The sequence below is a fragment of the Festucalex cinctus genome, chromosome 4, assembly GCF_051991245.1.
Source record: "Festucalex cinctus isolate MCC-2025b chromosome 4, RoL_Fcin_1.0, whole genome shotgun sequence".
Lineage (NCBI taxonomy): Eukaryota > Metazoa > Chordata > Actinopteri > Syngnathiformes > Syngnathidae > Festucalex > Festucalex cinctus.
The window spans coordinates 16796100-16815437 of NC_135414.1; the positions used below are offsets into that span (position 1 = coordinate 16796100).

At 39.7% G+C, this 19338-nt stretch overlaps 1 protein-coding gene across 1 annotated transcript; it reads right to left on the bottom strand.

The window, feature by feature from the left end:
* On the bottom strand, positions 1–17782 carry LOC144017599 (USP6 N-terminal-like protein). Its single transcript, XM_077519338.1, has 14 exons — positions 17527–17782; positions 15863–15936; positions 12914–12999; positions 12769–12808; positions 11559–11639; positions 10143–10250; positions 9122–9231; positions 7106–7154; positions 6736–6856; positions 5993–6087; positions 5822–5887; positions 4861–4960; positions 3989–4141; positions 1–2623 (listed from the first exon to the last, which is right to left on the bottom strand). Exons 2-14 carry the CDS (start codon positions 15926–15928, stop codon positions 2019–2021), a joined length of 1680 nt encoding a protein of 559 aa, XP_077375464.1. The 5' UTR covers positions 15929–15936; positions 17527–17782; the 3' UTR covers positions 1–2018.
* Between the last annotated feature and the right edge of the window lie 1556 nt (positions 17783–19338).

A 19338-nucleotide genomic window follows, 5' to 3' on the forward strand; every position in this document is an offset into this window, starting at 1 on the left:
CGCTTGGGTGTACTTTTATTACAACAGTTAAGACTGGACATGTCAATTCACACATTCTTCGGGTATGATTCTTGTACAGTTGCATATTTGCAGTGATTTTTAAAATAACCCTATGTTATTTTAGACTGCACAGGTCTCACAAAACTACTTAAGGAATTGGTTTACAGGGGAAAATTACAAGTCATTCAAAATAAAGTATTTTTATGTGGCTTGTGCAGTACGTTTTGTTTTGTGCTTAACTTTTGTAAATGTGTTTATAGCAGTGATTCTTAACCATTGGCAGATTGGGCCATAAGTGCCATCTAGTGGGCCGCAAAGTAATTTTCAGTTTTGTAACTGCGGGCCGCAAGGCAGCTTTCAATTGAGGTTTTGTGTACATGTAGCAGAATATTTTTAAAGGGCCAGTAACGTGGAAAATCAACTTTTGGGAGCTTTTAAAATGCTAAAAAAAAAAAAAAAAAATCACCACCACACATTAACAGAAGCCCAGAGGTGTAGACTGAGAAGGAGTTCATGGGTATACATCCTGTATTTATATAGTGCATTTTCCTGAGTGAAAACGGAAGACCCCGCCTTTAATATTTTGTTCAGAATTAAGTTGATAACTTAATTAGTTTTCATGTACAATTAATATCTTTAAAACACATTTTCCACTTGCTGCCAACTGAAGATGACATCACCTAAGCTGAGAAAATGGCTAACGACCAATCATTGTTCATCTGTTTTCTAGGTTTGGTCAGCAAACAGCCATGATTTGTCGTTACCTGTTTCCACAGCACTGGTGATGCAATCTTCAGTCGACAGGAAGTGGCAAAATTACTTTTTAAAGGGTATTAATTGTTCATGACAAATAAGAAATGTATCAGATACATTTAAATTTATTAGATTAAGAATTGTAGACAAAATATATTTTTTGTCGACAAAATATATTTTTAATGTTGAAAATGGCTCGATGAGTCAATTATCCCTTTAACAGTGAATTCAATAGTTTTTAGATTCACCATACAGCAAAGTCAAATTTGACCGAACAGCGAAGTCAAATTTGACCCAGCAGCGAAGTTACATTTGACCCAATTTGGGGTAAATTATGGTAACCCAACACGCCTGGTCACACCCATAACCCAGCCCCACTGATCTAAAATGACTACTAGCTGGGTCGGTCCAACTTTAGGACCGTGTTGGGTTAGCCAAATAAACCAATTTGGGTTCAATTTAAGAGTGCATGACGCAACTTTGCCTTACATTGTTTGCCGTTCGCGGGTCCATGGAATGTCGAATGGAAACGGACAAAGAACTGTCCGGAATTGCAAAGATAAGGATTTCCAACCGACGTCTTGTTCTGATCATTTTGATTAAGGTAAGTGTCATTATAAGATGGGGAAAAAGGCTTTTACCATAATGCAATCGTGATATATGTGAGTCGCTAGCCGAGTTAACCTGAGATTCTTCACCTCAATTGACAAATGATAACTGCACATACCAACCAATAAAAGCTGAAATTACAGAAGACGCAAGAATGTCCGTGTTTTGTGATCGAGCCATCCTACCTCAGAGCATACGTTATTATGTAGTCCGGTCCGGGCAGTAACATCAGCAAATGTTTATTAATCCAATCGATTCCACTAAACAAACGTTTCAACATGTGCCGCTGCAAGGAGTGTTGAGCGAAATCTTCCACATACGTCTTGCTTACACAAGTAGCATTAGAGGAAGCTGCGGGTGACATTCATCAATAACAAAAGAACATTGGCTGTAAACAGTAAACACAATAGAAACATACTGTATCTGAGTTTGCTGTAAAGTTGACCCACCATGACGGGCAGACTCGCGATCCTGTGACGTCAGTGAATACTATTTATATGGAGCAGCACAGCAAAATGTGATGCAAATGATTCTGTCCTTTTCACAGAGCAAAGCATGTACACAAGGCTGACAAAACTTACTGTGTAGGTGAAGAGCAAAAATAATGAGCTGGTATCAAACACACAATGGGCATTTTTCTTTTTTTTTTCAAGTGTTCAGGAGTGGTCCTGACTCAGGGTCATATTGGAGGACAGAGAATCCGACAGCTGGACTCGGGAACTACCTTCTGTTATCTCTGCTGGTGTCTCACTTTCTGACTGAGCAAGAACTATGGGGTCCGAGAGAGTCCTCAGTACCCTGTTGGAGGATCCGCCAGTGCTCATGGTCGCAGGATTGAGGTTGTCTGTAGAGTGTATATCTGGGAGTCCTGAGTCGTCAGCTTGCACCTCAACCCTGCACTCGTATGACTGTGAGAGCTGATCAGCAGTTCTGGGTGCTTGGCTCTCTGGGGGCTGGTAAGGCGGTGGCCCAGTAAGCGGGAAGTCATCTGAGGTGAACAGGGCTTGTTTATGGATAATAATGGGGTCTGGGGAAGGAAGAAGGACCTCATCAACGTTAACAGGATGTAGATCATTGAGGTCTTTGGAGGGGCTCTGGTCTGGGGATATGGAATCTGGCTGGTTAGACATGATGTGGAAGCTTAGTCCTGCTTTGGCACAACCACTGCCTGATGAGCACTTTCCTCTTGATGGCTCCAGTGGACTCAGCAGCACCGGCAGCTCCTGGCCCAAAGGCTTACGTGGCAACTCTTCAGACTTCCCTGAGAAATCAGGTACATAATGCTGTTAAATGGAAGATATTGTGAGGGAAGCACATTGAGATTGATTAGCACTCAAAACAAAACAAAAAAAGGTTCAGGTCAAATATGTGTGGCCTCAGGTTAGTCTTTCCACATAATTACTTCAGCTTCTTGCCACAATTAACTCTTTAATTCCCAGCCATTTTCACAGAAGCAACCCCATTTGCTCCTGTCTGTTTTACTGGATTTTGACTGACTTTGCAAGGTCCACAGAATGTTCCGTTTCCATTTTGCAGCAATTAGCATTAGAATATTGCTAAGTTTCATCATAATTAACAAACCTGTTGAAAACACTGGCAAAAAGAGCTTGTTGCAAATGGCCCTGGCTGATCTCCTATACCCTTCTGCCACCTGCTGGACGTTTTTTGCAATAACTACCATTGCTTTAAACGACCTCTTCATGTCAGAAGCCCTATCTTGCTATGCTTTAGCATTAAAAAAACAAACAAAAAAAACGTATAAATATGCTTTTGGGAGTGAAGAACAAAGTATTGAAAAACGTATTTATACGTCTTTTGGTTTGAATGAGTTAACAAGCATCTATTTTGGGTTCACTGAAGGATCTAAATTGCCGAAAGATATGAATGTGAATGGTTATGTTTATGCCAGCAGACACAGCGCTCAGCATACGCTTACCACGCACTGCGCGTAGTCCATCAACTACCTTCCAAATGTTTTTTTTATAATAATTAAGCTTATAAAAAAAATCACAATACCATAATAGTAATTATAATGATATCAGTATTTAATATTTAAAATAAAAGTTTGTAAAGCATACATTTTGTGTTCCCTTTTTCCGCCCATACTGACTGAAATTAAATTAAAAAAATTGGACGTACACGGAGCTAAAGGCGAGTCGAAGCGAGAGCGCTTGGGTAAATCTGCGGTCCTCTCCTGCAGCCCATACTGAGTGAATTAAATAAAATCTTCCACGTTCGCTGACCTAACGTAAGTCAAGGTTCTGCAAAGCAGGGCCGAGAGCGTCCAGTGCATAGATTGCATTGATGGTAATTTACCCCCCGGGTAAATTTTCGGTCCTCTTCTGGAGCCTTTATTGGATGAAATTAAATGCTATTTTCGATCCGGTAAACTCCACCCATACCCCCCACCACCACCACCCCACGGAAGCACAAAGCATTTATGCTTAGGGCACCAAAATGCCTAGCACTGGCCCTGTACACCAGTCATGTGCTGTGCTTTGAGTATGTTGTGTAAAGCACTACGTTAGCTTGATAATGTGCTTGAACGCTCAGTGCATTGGTTGTTGCCGCACTAAAATAAAATACAGTCAGGAAGCAGTCAGTATTGAGTTGCTTAGTTATGTACCTGGGGGAGGAAGATCCAGCTTCATCTTCTTCAGTTCACTCATGGAGGCCTGTAGCTGTTCAATGACTATGTCGTCGCTGTAAAAAAAAGTCTGAGCAATCCGCTCCAGCAGGAACTCTCGAAGCTCCTCCATGGACATCTTCAAGAGGCGCTCTGTTCAAATACAGACATACATGCATAAGATCGTATAACATGCGACAATAACATTGTGTTCTTTATGATACTTCAAAGTGATCTGTCACGTTATAGTTTCAGATAAATTATAAAATGCTCAAACTTGGAAGGACGAACCTGCAATGGCCTTGCAATGTACTAAACAATCAACAAAAATGTCCCTTAACTCATTGAAACCCAAAAACGTGCAAATTTGTTTTTAATACTATGTCCTTTATACACTTTTTTTTTATTCAAAAGCATACAGAAGACTGATACAGCTTCTGACATGAAGAGGTGGCTTAAAGCAATGGTAGTTGTTACAAAAAAACGGCCAGCAGGTGACAGCAGAGTATAAGAAATCAGCCAGGGCGATGTTGCAACAAGCTCTTTTTGTCACTGTTTTCACCAGCAATGTGAATATTGATAAAACTTAGCTATATTCTAATGCTATATGCTGCAAAATGGAAACAGATACAAATATACTTTTTTTTTTTTTCCTGGTGAAAGAAGACTCTAATCTTTCTTTTGGCAGGTTCCATGTTTTTATAGCAATAGAAGACAATATTCTGTGGAACTTGCGTCAGTGAAAATGGCTGGGAGTGAATGAGTTAAATACGGTAGATGGAATAAGAAGAAGTGAAGATTAAACAATCTGTTATATGTAAGAGTGTGTTAAAATGCTCACAATAATAATGGCAAGATATTTAAGATCTTACTCTTGTGTATCTTCAAGATGGCGTAAGACATGGCGGTGAGGAGCCTCTCTCCCTCCAGCATGAAAACATCCCATAAGCGAAGGGTCAAATTAAACGGCGTCTGCAAATATCACATCATCACTATGGCTTATTAAATTTGTGGGATCTATTTCTGGCCAAAATTAGGCCATTCGTTTGCTTATATTTTAGAGGCCCGCAGACCTAATCTAAGCAGACTGGCGACTCAGTGGGAAAGAGAAGTGCTCACAGTGAACCAGTGGTGCCAAACCCCCACCACAGGATTGTGAGCCTAGATTGGTTTGGGCTAGCTCAACAGTTAATATTGCTTTTCATGCAATATTCCAGACATTAAAAAAAAAGTCACTGGGGTTTGCGTAAAGTAAAAAACAAAACAAACAAACAAAAAACAGTCAGCCTGATTTTTGGATGTGATTTTGAAGAAATTTTGTAAAGAGTGCCTAATGGCTCGCTATTTCTGTCCTTGATCAGAATTAGTATCATCTTTCTTAAAAGGCTAGTTGATTTCGTTTAGTGTTGTTCCGATACCGATACTGGTATCGGCAGAGGTGCCGATACTGCATTAAAACAGTGGTATCGGTATCGGTGACTACTCACAAGTAACATGCCGATACCATTAATTCCAAGGCTAATATAGGATTTTGGATGCAGCATCTTGTGTCTTGCTCATGCACGACATTCACTGATATGTGACATGTTCACTGCATGTCGATCTAAGATATCCTATTGGCCCTTGAATGCTCTAAACCAATGGCAGGACAGCTTTTTCATGTTGAGGAAAAAAAAACTTAAGTATCGGTACGGTATCGGCCGATACTGCAAAGCTGGGTATCGGTATCGGTATCGGGAGCAAAAAAACGGTATCGGAACAACACTAATTTCGTTCCTACGTTTGTCCGGGTACTGTTGTCAATCTTGTGTGTATCTTGGTCAATTTACTCACTCTGTCAATAAAACATTGTAAGAACCATTTAGTACTGTAAATGCCAGCAGACATCTGTTCCTTGTCCTGCAGAGAAACACATGAATGTTAAACCAGTAATCCTGAATAAAATAAACTTGTACATGCCACTGTTTTGCAGATGTACTGTTATGGGACACTCTGAGGTCTCACCATATGTTTCTTTAGTTTGGGAATGAGTTTGGAAATGATCTGATCATGATGTGCCTGGAATCGCTGAAGTTTGGGGAAGCCAGGAATAAAAAATCCTGAAAGAAAGGCAGCAACGTTGGGAGGTGACGTAGATGGAAAGAGAGCAGAACCACGTTTAATTTACACTGATATGCAACGATTAATTGATTAATCAAGTACTAATTAATTATCAAATTGATCGAAAATTTAGTCATCACTGCTTTTTGATTGTCCGAATCCTCAAAATTTCAGCTTCTCAACAGTACATTTTCTACAATTTCTGTAGTCCTCCATGGAAGCAGGCTAATTAACTTTATGTGGAATGAAAATCAACTATTTGCTTTTACTTTGGCAAACCATAATCAATATGTGTGCCCATTTTCCGACATGTTATAGATCAAACCAGTAACTGAATCATAATTAATGTGAGTTTGTGCATTTTCTGCACTGTCAATTTGAAATGTCCTGTTTTTGAAGAAAGGGATTGAAATGAAAACATTTTTAAATCTGATTCATTAAATAATCGACAAAATAATTGACATATTATTAAAATAATTACTCGTCGCAGTCCTAGAATGAACCATGTTTCAAAGCACAATCGGACAAGAAGTTGTAAAGCCCTGCACACCTCAAGACACATGCACCAAATTGCGAAATGACTTCTTGTTATTCTTAGGAGCACAATCTTTCAAAAAGCATACGTCATCTTCAAAACACAAGCTCACCATGCATGGCGTGTTTCTGGTTGCTCAGCAGCTGTGTCAGAGCCCAGAAGGCATCTTCCTCATTCATGTACATGAGCAGAAGCGCAGCAATCTGACTCATGCCCTGGCAATAGCTCACTTCCTGCAGACCACAGGACAAGGTGAAAACAATTACATTGTGGCGTTTGCACAGCTTCTGGATTATGACTTGCTTGATGGTGACTGAGCAGCACGGCTTCAGGATGATCAAATCCTACATGTACTATATTTGTGCCATTGTGCATAGGGAAGCCAAAAGCTGAACTGCAACTAATTACTAAGATCCCTTCCCTCTCCTTACTTATCTTACATCTCCCGGTGGTATTTGTAATGAGGAAAAGAAGCCACTCACTGTGTTGTAGGCTGAATATGCCGACAGTACATTGAAGAGAGACTGTTGTCTGCAAAAAAATGAGGGTGGGTTCAAAAAAGCAAAAGGGATCATGTCAGAAATAACTCATGGTCATTGTTTTGCACAACATATGCCATCTACAGTACATATGCAATATATACTTTCTAAACCATAAAACATAACATTGGACTAACCCTCACCCACAGCGAGGCAAATAAAGCCATCACCTTCACAGTGGCTGCAGACAGCCCTTAAGTGGAATGAGCTCATGCTCTCTAACAGAGTTTTTTTTTTTTTTTTTTTTTTTACTATATAAATGTACATTTTACAGTGAAATCAAGAGACTTTTTGCTGCTCCATGCTTTCCAGTGCCTCTCCCCAAAAATGGCCTGCGATCTATTACAATGACATCACGCTGTAGAGCACCAGATTCCACTGAAACCCGGCCAAGACATAGCCTGCTTTTTATTCTCTGTCTTAGTTCACAGTGAGGTCGCAAATGTATAGGGTGACTACAAAAACGCTCCCGAGTTTCATGATGTAATAAATAATGTCTAAACCAATTTTAATAAGTTGATCAGATGACATTCCTCAATCCCTTGTCAACTATTTTTATTTTCAGTCTTTCTTCTCTTTGTGGACACACTGCGCTAAAAACCATACAATTCTGTTAACAACATCATTGACAAAGAATTGTGACAAGTACACTCTTAGAAGTAAAAGGGTTCTACTGAGAACATAACGGGCTATACACAGAACTATCTGTGAACGGTTCCACCCAGAACCCTGTTTGAAAGGTTCAACAAAGAACTTTTTAAGGGTTTCATCTAGATTTCACACAGGGAGTTCCACTGAGAATGTTTCAAGGGTTTGATCCAGAACCTTCACAGCGAGTTCCTCTGAGAATCCTTTTGTATTTGAAGGATTTCATCAAGAACATTCACAGAACGATCCATTGAGAACCCTTTCATGTATCTATAGCTGCTTTTCCACCAACAAGCCTTTGAGTTCTGGGTTAAGAGAGTTCTTGTTTGTAAAAGTTCAGCAGGGAATTTATAATTGTGTTTCCACAGCGTCGAGTGAGTGAGTGAGTGAGTGAGTGAGTGAGTGAGTGAGTGAGTGAGTGAGTGAGTGAGTGAGTGAGTGAGTGAGTGAGTGAGTGAGTGAAAAAAAAAAAATCCGCTGATTGCACAGCACTATTTTGAACCATTCGAAGGTTTTATTGATAGCCTTAATTTGTAAGGCTATTAATAAATGGTGTGCTACTTCATTTATATAGCGCTTTTCCACCGGATTGTGATCTTGAATTGAATTCCAACTTATTGTGTGTAGGCTTTGCTGCATGTGGGTGTAGTGTCCACTTTTCTGCCCCACTCAACTTGTCATGCCAGAGACGCCACTGCACACCAGCAATGCAGTACAGGGTGCAGTACAAGATTGGCATAGCTCAGGTGGTAAAGTGGTTTTCTCCCAAACTGAAGGTCATGAGTTTGTTCCTCAATGCTTGAGTAACTTTAAAAAAAAATAATAATAATAAAATAAAATAAATTGGTAAAATGTACTCAATACTCACCTTGTAAAATTTCCTTCGAATTTCTGAGTGAATACATGGCTAACATGGCCAAACATTTGAATATGTGATGATCTTCTAATATCCATTTTTCCAACAGCCTTTGAAGAACCCCTTCTTCCAAAAAGAGTTCTCTGTGTTAAACCGGTTCTTACAGGAATCCTTAGCCTCAAAAGAACCCTTGAAGATTTATTTTTTTTCCCCAAAAATGGGTTCCCCAGAAGAACATAGTTCTGGATAACCTCTGACCTTCATGAAGAACCCTTTTGGAACCCTTACTTCTAAGCATGTAGGACAAACGAATCAGTCACTTTGATGGCCAAATTCAAAACAAACTCAACAAATAGAGCACGCTATTTACGTTCGTATTTTGGGATGTGTTGACTTTTGAGGTTGTCCTTTTGTTGGTTTATGTATTTTGGGATGAAAGAGATTTAAATTCTTACTTGACTCCAAAGCGATCCATGAACATGATGTGATTGCGGAAGGTCCTGTTGATGTCAAGGTCAATCTGTTTGATCTCAGTTGAGTACACTTTGGCTTGCTCCTTCATTTTCTGCGACATCAAGCAGTTAAGACATTATGAGTAGGTTAAGATACGCATATATTATCATTCATGACGTCATGCATGTTGCATGCATGATCAACTGCTGAAAGACTGATTCTGTCCTCTTTCATCTATAACTGCTTCAAACATCAAAGCGTATGTAGTAGGAATGGAAAAATATTGTTATGCTTTATGTTATGTTATGCTTTGTTATGTTGTGCTTTGTTATGCTGTTATGTTTTGCTATGCTATGCTATGCTATGTTATGATATATGATATATGATATATGTTATGCTATGCTATGCTTTGTTTTATGTTGTTTTATGTTTTGTTATGTTGTGTTACGTTATGTTTTGCTGTGTTATGTTATGTTGTGTTATGTTATGTTTTGCTGTGTTTCTGTAAAGAGCTTTGTGACAGCTAAGGCTGATTGAAAGCGCTATAGGAATAAAGATTACATGACTTGACCTGACTTGAAAACCAAAATTTGAATGAAACGATAATGATTTTATGCAAGAAAAAAGTGATGGAATGAAAAGACATATTAATCCTTACTTCACAAGGAAACCAAAAGCTTAAGAGCATGCAGCATAGTACTTCATTTCACAATTTGTACCATCCCAGGTTTGCAGCAAAGACAATGGACCAAATTGTTGCTAATATGCGAGTCCCTGACAAACAATGCTGGCATTTTGAATGAGTGATTTCAGAATCAGACAAAATTTTTATGCTGCAAAAACACAACTTTATTGTTAATGTATTCAAGATAAAAAAATGTTCATATGTTGTGATTTCATGTGATATGAATCAAGTACATGGTACAAGCATGGTACGTCTCCAAGTCATTACCCTCGTTCTGGAGGGTAATATCAATAGACAGCACACTCATTGTACACAATTCACATTATTATTGTGCATACCTCGTATTTGCCCACATTGACCGTCCTTGTGTTCTCCACGTCCAACATCAGAGACCAGACACGACCTCTAAGCTGCACAGGGATGCCTTTGTACACCCGTTTCACCATCTGACAGCATCAAGTCGAGGAGAGTACATGTAGCAAATACAAACCAGAAATTTTACTCAGGTATGATACACTTAATAATTAAACTGTCAATATATTTTGACAGATTAACAGCACCAAAGACATCTTAAAACATGCATGGGGCCCACTTTGTAGTTACAGCTTACCTCAGAGGGCCCTTATGACAGCAAAACCAAATAAATGTTTATTTTTCTCATCAAATTACGACATATACAGAAAAAAATGATGGATTAGTAGTTTTGAAATCAGAAGTCATGGACAGTAGTTTGTTCAGTTATTGTTCAAGATACTGTACATAGGGTAACGAAAAAAATGGCGCAAAATAACATTACTTATTACATATGACAGTTTGGAATTTTGGTACAGATTTTAATAAAGGTCATGGAAGCTCACACACCTGATTTGTTTTCGCGGGCCACATAAAATGATGTGTTAAGTTTGACGCCTGTGCGTTAAAATATCTGCGTTAATCGGGTATTAGTAAAAAGCTGGTGGATCATGGGAAAGTAACCTTTCCTGCAAGCTGAATTCTTGCAGTGTTTGTGAGTTCACAACCCCCCAAAAATCCATCCAGCCCGCTGATTTTCATTGATCATACCCACTGGTGGCTAGGCCCAATCACAACACAACAGTGTTTTGGGGGGCGGGACATGCGGCTTGACAAAAACAAGACGTGGCGAGGCCATGAGAAAGAAACAAACCTAACATGGCTAAACTGGCAGTCATGGACGCCACAATTAATTTTGTTCTTGCACAATTACCCACAGTTACCTTTTGAAAGAAGAACAGCGAGAGAGCTTTGTGCATTTTTTAGTTGGTAAAGATTTTTGTGCTTTTTTTGTTTACATACGAAGACAATGACATTTTCATCCGTTGCCACGATTGGTCACAACAAATGTTTGGTAGGCGTGTATAAATTGCCGCATCACCCACTCAGCTCGATGTATTGTACTGAATGTCCGCCTTTCTCGAGCAGATCAAAATGGAGCAGATTTAGATTGATATTGCGGAGAACTCCTTTGAGTGACTCACATTATCAATCTGGCTCTTGCCAGGTGAATGTGAATGATGACCAAGAGAAACAGCCTACTACAAATAGCACAAAGCATCAAAAATATTACCATGATATTTGCATTTTAGCGCTGGTTCCTACGTAATAATCAGTCTATTTGGTCAAATCCAATCAGCAGGTGAAAAAAAAAAAACATGATTCAGCCCATTCATTGTCTTTCGGGATAGGCAGACTGTTCTCCCATCATTCCTTCTTCAGATATGTTGGCTGCTACTCACTCTGTCGCTGTTTTTGTATTTATCCCATTTCTTTACCATCTTCAGCCATTTTTCTGCTCTCTCTACCTCCAGTTGCTTCAGCTGTGGAAAAACACACAATAAAATAAACAACGGAATGACCATTCCGACTAGTTCCTTTCACACTGTCGCCATGCAAATTTCTACGTCAGAGCCGTAACCGTAAAAGCCGATGTATCGACGGTCTGCTTGTCGTAATGCCAGCTTGAAAAATAAAAGCACATTGAGATCTGAATGCAGAAGAGCCTCATTTAAGGGGCACGTAAACTACGCCCATATTTGGACTTCCTGAATGGAGCGGTTTGCGTGTCGTTGCAGTCTCGTCAGTGCCGAGTATGAGTGAGTTTGTGTCCTCTATGTATGCTTCAAACTACAATAGAACAACTGAGTGTGCACCCAAACTGCTATTGAAACTGTGGCGATGGTGTCCTGTTGTGTGCGTGGTACACGCCTTTTGGACGGAGTCGCTCCGTCTCACGACACGACATAACAGTGTTCTCCTTGCATTTAAACTTTTTTTTTTTTGGTCAGCATTTGCAGTGTGCTGGGTGAGAGCAGTGTGCGTTTGCGCACACAGTTTAGAGGGAACACTGCCCTCACCCCTCTCGAACACGCTGATTAAAAAAAAAAAAAATCTTCCTTATTTTTCCCAACACAGAGTAGGCAAGTATGGCACAGAACCTGGAATCGTTATAACCAATTTGTTTACAAAGGTCAAAGTTCATACAGCCGTTGCAGCTTTGCGCAGTAAGATAAATTGTGCGTGGGATCATCAGAGGGAAGGTGTTAAATTTCACACATCTCTTACTCAACCGGCACCATTGTCAAGTCAAGGCAAGTCAAGCCTCTAATACATAGGTGTCAAATTGAAGTCCTCGAGGGCCGCAGTGCTGCAGGTTTTGGAGGTTTCCCACTTTCAACACAGCTGATCCATATTTAAGCTCATCTGCAAGCTCTGCAGGAGCCTGATAATTATCCTGATCATTGAATCAGGTGCGTTGGAGTAGAGAAACCTCGAAAACATGCAGGACTCGAGGACCGGATCTTGACACGTGCTCTAATACCTGCCTTTGACATGATGGGCTCGATACTCGTAGAAGGCAGGTCGTCTAATGCAATGTTTGTGAATTTGATAAGGCTGTATTTCTCATGTCCAGTTCACCATGTTTTGGTAACGTGCACAAAGTTATACCTTTTCTTCATTTGCAGTTGGTGCAGGTAGCTCATCTTCACTGGAAAGTAAATAAATAAATACATAGTAAGAAAAAATCAGAAGTAATCGTCTCTTTTCTCACCGTAAGATATTGCCTCAGCCAACAGACCAAGAATGGACTTACTGCATGAACCCGAGGCGATCGATAACTTTATAGATGTTGTAGTCAGCATCTTCCCAGGGGTCAATCTCAACCCCACCCTGTCTGCCCTGGAGACACAATCATGCATACCAATAGGTAAAAGTTATAAATCAAGCTCAGGCTGGAAAAAAAACAATTGCGGTGGTTAGCTGGTTGTTGTGCGTTAAATCCAGACAATTTTCTGATGGCTGGGGAGTGTAGAAAAACATGGAATTTGCAGATTCCAACACAGATCAATCAGCACAGGTGAGGTTAAGAATTATGGCACAATGATGGTGAGTAAACTCAAGGCTGCAAGCTTTCACACTTCCTCTGGCATCGTTTAATCATGAATCTTGATATATTTGGGAGAAGGTAAAAATGACATTGGTTTACAATTACAATCACTGATTTAAACATGAGATTGTCAAAATGAAACCTGATGTCAATTGCATTCACAAGTACTCTCCAGGGTCCATCACACGATGGAATTGTATGTTATGGTAAATAATAATACCGAAGTACATACAGTTTGTGATCATAAATTTACATAATCTGAGGGTATGTAAATTTGAGGCACAATTGTAGCTTAACTCTTGGAAAATGCATTTTTAAGTTGTCAGGGCTGTCAGGGGTATCTAACGACTAGTAAGAGGGCGACATGCAAAACAAGGTAAGCATTTAGTATAGTCAAGCACTATCATGCTGTGAGCTTTATTTTGTTCCAGCTGTGCTCCGACTGTAAATGTTTAAATCTCTCACTAGGAATTTAGCCAGAAATCTGTGAACGTCAGTCAGTGTAAAGTGTGTCACAGCTGTTGCTATGGCTAGACACAGCAGACCCCTCCCCACCATACACCCCCACCACTCAGACTGTCAGACATTGAGCTAAATTTAACCTCATTCTCCATCTTTCATCTCTACATTAGCTTCTATAAACCTACCAATGCCAGCATTTACAAAGAGACTATGTACTGTATATACGGTAGTCATATACTGTCTGTCTGTCTATCTTCTAACAAATACAAGATGATACTATGCTGTCTCTTTAGAGACAGATGAAAAGAATGAATTTATGGCTAACGAATGACCACTGTTCAGTGTTTGTTCAAACATTGCTGCATGACCAGCATCATCTGAAGACATTTATTCAAATAAGTTATTTAAACTCATTAAATGTTAAAAATGTGTTTCATACCATTTGTGATTTGAGATAATACCATTGGTCCTCATTCTCTCATCAGATGCACGGCATTTTATACAGATACTGTAAATGACTTTTGGCAACACGGAATGCATCCACCTGAACACACCCACACAGTTTGTTCTCTTCGCATCCAACAGTTACACACAACAAACACAGATTTAAATTCACACATTCATTCTTCTCAACATCCCTGCTTCTCTTCTCAACTTTAACTCCTCTTCTTTGCTACAGAGCAATATGATATCACTACAGTACGGGAAATAGCTACAGTGAATAATGAGGAGTGATTTTAATTCAACTGATTTACATTAAACTCCTAATACAGTACTTCCTAAAGTGGAGGGGTTGAAATATCTTAGGGTCTTGTTCATGAGTAGGGATAGAATGGTTGGAAGATGAACAGTCAGCTTGGTTCAGCATCAGCAGTGATGCAAAGTATGCATCGGTCAGTCATGGTGAGGAACGAGCTCAACCGAAAGTCAAAGCTTTCGAATGACCGGTTGTCGACCTCTGTTCCTACCCTCGCCTATTGTTACGAAATGAGGGTCTTGGGAAAGAACAAGGTCGCGAAAACAAGCGACCGAAATTCATTGAGTTTCCTCTGTTGGGTTTGCAGGTTCTGCCTCAGATATAGGGTGAGAAAGAAGTTCAGAAAACCAGGAGGGGCTCAGACTAGAGCTTGTGCTCTTCCACATCGAGAGGAGTCAGATGAGATGAGGTGGCTCAGGTATCTTGTTAGGGTGTCTCTTCAACGCCTCCCTAGTGAAGTGTTGCCCCACTGAGAGGAGGCCGCAGAGAAAACCCACCCAGGACACGCTGAAAAGACTGTCCAGGATGGCCTAGGACGCCTCGTGATCCCACTAGAAGAAATGGACGAAGTGGTCGGGGAAACCGATGTCTGCGCTTCCTTGCTTATGCTGCAGCCCCAGAAAGCAGACCTTGGATAAGCGGAAGATGGATGGATGGATGGATGGATGGATGGATGGATGGATGGATGGATGGATGGATGGATGGATGGATGGATGGATGGATGGATGGATGGATGATGGATGGATGGATGGATGGATGGATGGATGGATGGATGGATGGATGATGGATGGATGGATGGATGGATGGATGGATGGATGGATGGATGGATGGATGGATGGATGGATGGATGGATGGATGGATGGATGGATGGATGATTTAATCTTGACTGAAGATATGGAAGACTAAGATTTATTTATTTTTTTACAAAAATGGTGAACAAAAGGTTTGGGCAATCAGAGAGGAATATAACAAAACAGTGGAAACTCAGTTCATTGACCTAATATATTTTGAAACTCCATTTGCGAATAGATATAAAATGAAGCAATAATTACCACTAAAACTGAAAAATAATTAATACGTCCCAGCCCCAGAGTTGTCAGAGCCTAACTGAGGGTGAAGTTGGAATAATAAAACATCACACAAGGAGGTAACAACATTCATGGTGTGTGAAAAAATGCACAGCTGAACTTTCCATGCGGATGCTGACGGTTCCTACACTGAAAAGCATCATTTCTGTACCAAAGCAAGAATTGTCTGGAAACTTTGTTCATAACCTGATTTGTTCATGAGCAGAGGTTGAACCAAGGCTACATGGGAAAGACTTGAAGAAAAATATGCAGATCTTTTTGGTCTGAATTTAAATATAGTAAATTCTGGATTATATTTAATGTGAACTACATAAAGAATTTATGTTATACTTTTAGGCACAGACTCACCGTGGCATATTTTAGAATGATGTCAACTCGTTCCTCAGCTATAAATGTCTCAATGTCTTTCTTCATGTCAATATCTGTAGAGAAGAGAGCGAAAGCAGTCAGAAACAGAACAGAAAACAAGAGAGGATAAAGCACATTTTGAGGCATTGGGTTTCATGTATTAATAGAAACAATTGCATTTTAGCATCATTCTATAATAATGTCAATTTTGTCTTTCAAAGTAACTGATATGGTTCACAGTATTTAGCAGGATTATTCTATTACAGTAACTCATTAAACCACAGAAAAGGCATCATGGGTTTCATTTCAAAAGCTTGCGGAGCCTTTAACAAGTATTCAGCTTTACCATTTATACCAATTCAATAGCACCAAGACGCCTAAGACCACTTTTAAAAATAAATAAATAAATGAATTAATTTTTTGGCAAATATAGTACTGTACTGGTACACGTGTGCCATTTTCTGAAGCAGGGAAACAACATAGAGAAGAAAGAATTTACAAATCTAATCTTAGAAATAAAATACATCTTCTCAGTCTATTTGTATTTTTTTTAAATGTATAAAAACACAATTGTTGGAAAATGTATATTTAGCACATGGTCATGCTGTTGAATTATGTTAATTGTTACTTTGAAAGTGTCTTGACTGTTTGCTGTCATTTATTTTGTCTTGATCATTTTTTATGATGATTCGGGGCAGATATCACAAGTTTTACTTCTTTCTGTATCCTTTAATTTCTTTTGTCTCTTAAAGAATGAAAAAAAAAATTGAAATTGAATTGAAATTGAAAAGTCACATGACTGTATTATATTTTTTTTAATATCGAACTAGTAACTATATTGGAATATATTTTTAAAGTAACCCTCTCAACCCTGCCAGTCAATTAACTTTTAGAACTTGGAGACACATTTATGCGCAGTGGATGAAAATAAGTTAAGTGGGTGGGTGTGGGGGGCTCAGTATCGGTCAAGACCAGGACAGAATATAGCTACTGACATTCTAGGGACCTTGCCACACTGCTGAACAACACAGCTAGAAAGTCAGCCTGCATCTAATCATCACAAGGCTTTGACTTAATTGAGCAATGACACAAAACATATAAGCTGGAAGTCTCATCTGGGGAAACCGTATCTCTTGATCCACCCCATGTTTTTTTGTTGTTTTTTGTTGTTGTTGTTGTTTCCAGTGAATGTCTGAATCACTAAGATCTTCTCTTTCATTGAAGCTTACATTTTAAATTTTTAGGTGGTCACACATTGTAAACAAAGGTCAAAATCATGAATGAATAAATATAACGTTTTTCCATCCTTTTTGACAAATAAAACTGACCAGGCACTAAATGTATTGTCACCTCTTCCATCTTGACTTATGAGAGGTACTGTATTGTACATTACTGTAACCTCGTTGACCACATTGTTTGATATTGCTGCATCAGCAGCAGGCCCAGCTTCACCGTTTTAGTGAGTCTGCCATTCATGCTTATTGATGCTGATCTGGCGTCGTATCTTAAAAACGACGCGAATATACAGTACGAACGAACACGAGCTTTTTGATGGTAAACAAACCCACAACGATCAATGCAAATCGCCGCGATGGAAACGCATCCTTGCATTTTATCGAGAACAGTATTTGGAGATACACACAAGGAAGAAAATGAGCAGTTACCGTCTTTTTGTGTTGAAATTCTGCGCTATCCGGCCAGCAACACAACTCCGAATTTTCTTGTCATTCTTCGTTGAGGGTAGCTCCAACACCACGAAGCACCTGGCTGATCGTCTTGACACTTTCTCTCTCCCACACAAGGAGCGCGCGCGCACACGCGCACGCACACACAAAGAAAACAGTAGGACTGGTGGAGGCACGCACACAAACGCACACACAAGGACTGCTAGAACAGCGCCGCTGCGTGGCACCATCGGGTGTGAGCAGTTCAAATCGCATTTGGCAGCTTTCTGCAGCCAAGCACGGCTCTTGAATTGTTTTATCGCCAAAGCCTGTATGCTGGAAGAAATTAGAATGCAACGGTTCTGGGAGGACAATACATTAGTAACATATGTCCCAGGGGGAACACTTTAAACCCGTATCTTTTGCATTGCTGAAATTAGCCTGTTTTTAAAGGGTAGTCTTGTTTCACCTTATCACGCCAAGTAGCATGCATCGTGCTAAAAGTTGGGGTGGAGCTAAGGGACATCGGTTTGTTTTTCATTTTAGCGTATCAGTATGTATGAACTAAAAGTGTTTTAAAAAATATGTAACCTACTGTAATTATCACTTAAGCAAACTGATTTCCAAACATCCGGGCATTTCTGATATTTACACAATGCAACACAATGCGGATGCGTCCTCTCCAGGGTGTAAACAAACAGCGTAGCATACAAACAGGCAGATTGTCAAACGACATTTCATCACATTTTGAAATCAAAATAATCCACACAAGTCAAATTACAACAATCCAAAGTCAAATGGTTTTCAATACGCAGAGCTTCCTTTCACCGAGTTGACCGCCATTTTGACTAGTACCATAAACTCAGTTATCAATTAACTAACATTAATACACAGATGTCATCACTCATGCTTCTCGTGCATTTCTGTCCAGTGTCATGCTCATGCTAATTTCTCATCCTAAGAAAATGTACAATCACTGGGAAAAAAAGGTTTTGTCAAAAGGGGCTGTTGTTTTGGCGCTCTGATTTGATGTTGCAGCCCAATTAAGATGCCAGTTAGCTTGCCTATGGGGTAGGGATGCAACGGTTCTCTGTCTCTGTCCTCAGGTCTGCTAACCAGCTGCTCCTTGAGGTACAGAGGTCCAAACGGAAGCTCAGAGGGGATAGAGCATTTTCGGGCTGCGGCCTAAAACTTTGGAATAGTTTAGACAAGCCCCCTCACTGTCTATTTTTAAAACTCATCTTAAAAATTATTTTTATTCTATGGCCTTCAACACGGCATGAGACTCATCTCTTTTGTTTTACTCTAGATTTTTTAATGTTGTCAATCTACTTTGTTTTATATTCACTATACAGCACTTTGTATTGCTGTTGTTTTTAAAGTGATTTATAAATAAAGTTGAGTTGAGTAATGTATTAGTGTTGTTCCAATACCGTTTTTTTGGCCCCCGATACTGATTCCGATACCCAGCTTTGCAGTATTGGCCGATGCCAATACCATACCGATACCTAAGGTTGTTTTTCTTTTTTCTTGACATGAAAAAGCTGTCCTGCCATTGGTTCAGACCACTTAAGGGCCAATAGGATATCTTAGATCGGCATGCAGTGAACATGTCACATATCAGTGAATGTCGTGCACGAGCAAGACACAAGATGCTGCGTTGGAATTAATAGTATCGGCATGTTACTTGTTAGTACTCACCGATACCGATACCACTGTTTTGATGCAGTATGCCTCTGCCGATACCAGTATCGGTGTCGGAACAACACTAATATATATGATATATGGTTACCACAAGGATATTGTGAATGT

Coding starts and splice junctions, on each gene's coding strand:
- LOC144017599 (XM_077519338.1), bottom strand. CDS start 15,928: ATGAAGAAAGACATTGAGACATTTATAGCTGAGGAACGAGTTGACATC. Junction 7,155..9,121: donor ATGGATCGCTTTGGAGTCAA/GTAAGAATTTAA, acceptor ATTTTTTTGCAG/ACAACAGTCTCTCTTCAATG. Junction 4,142..4,860: donor CATCTTGAAGATACACAAGA/GTAAGATCTTAA, acceptor GTATTTGAACAG/AGCGCCTCTTGAAGATGTCC.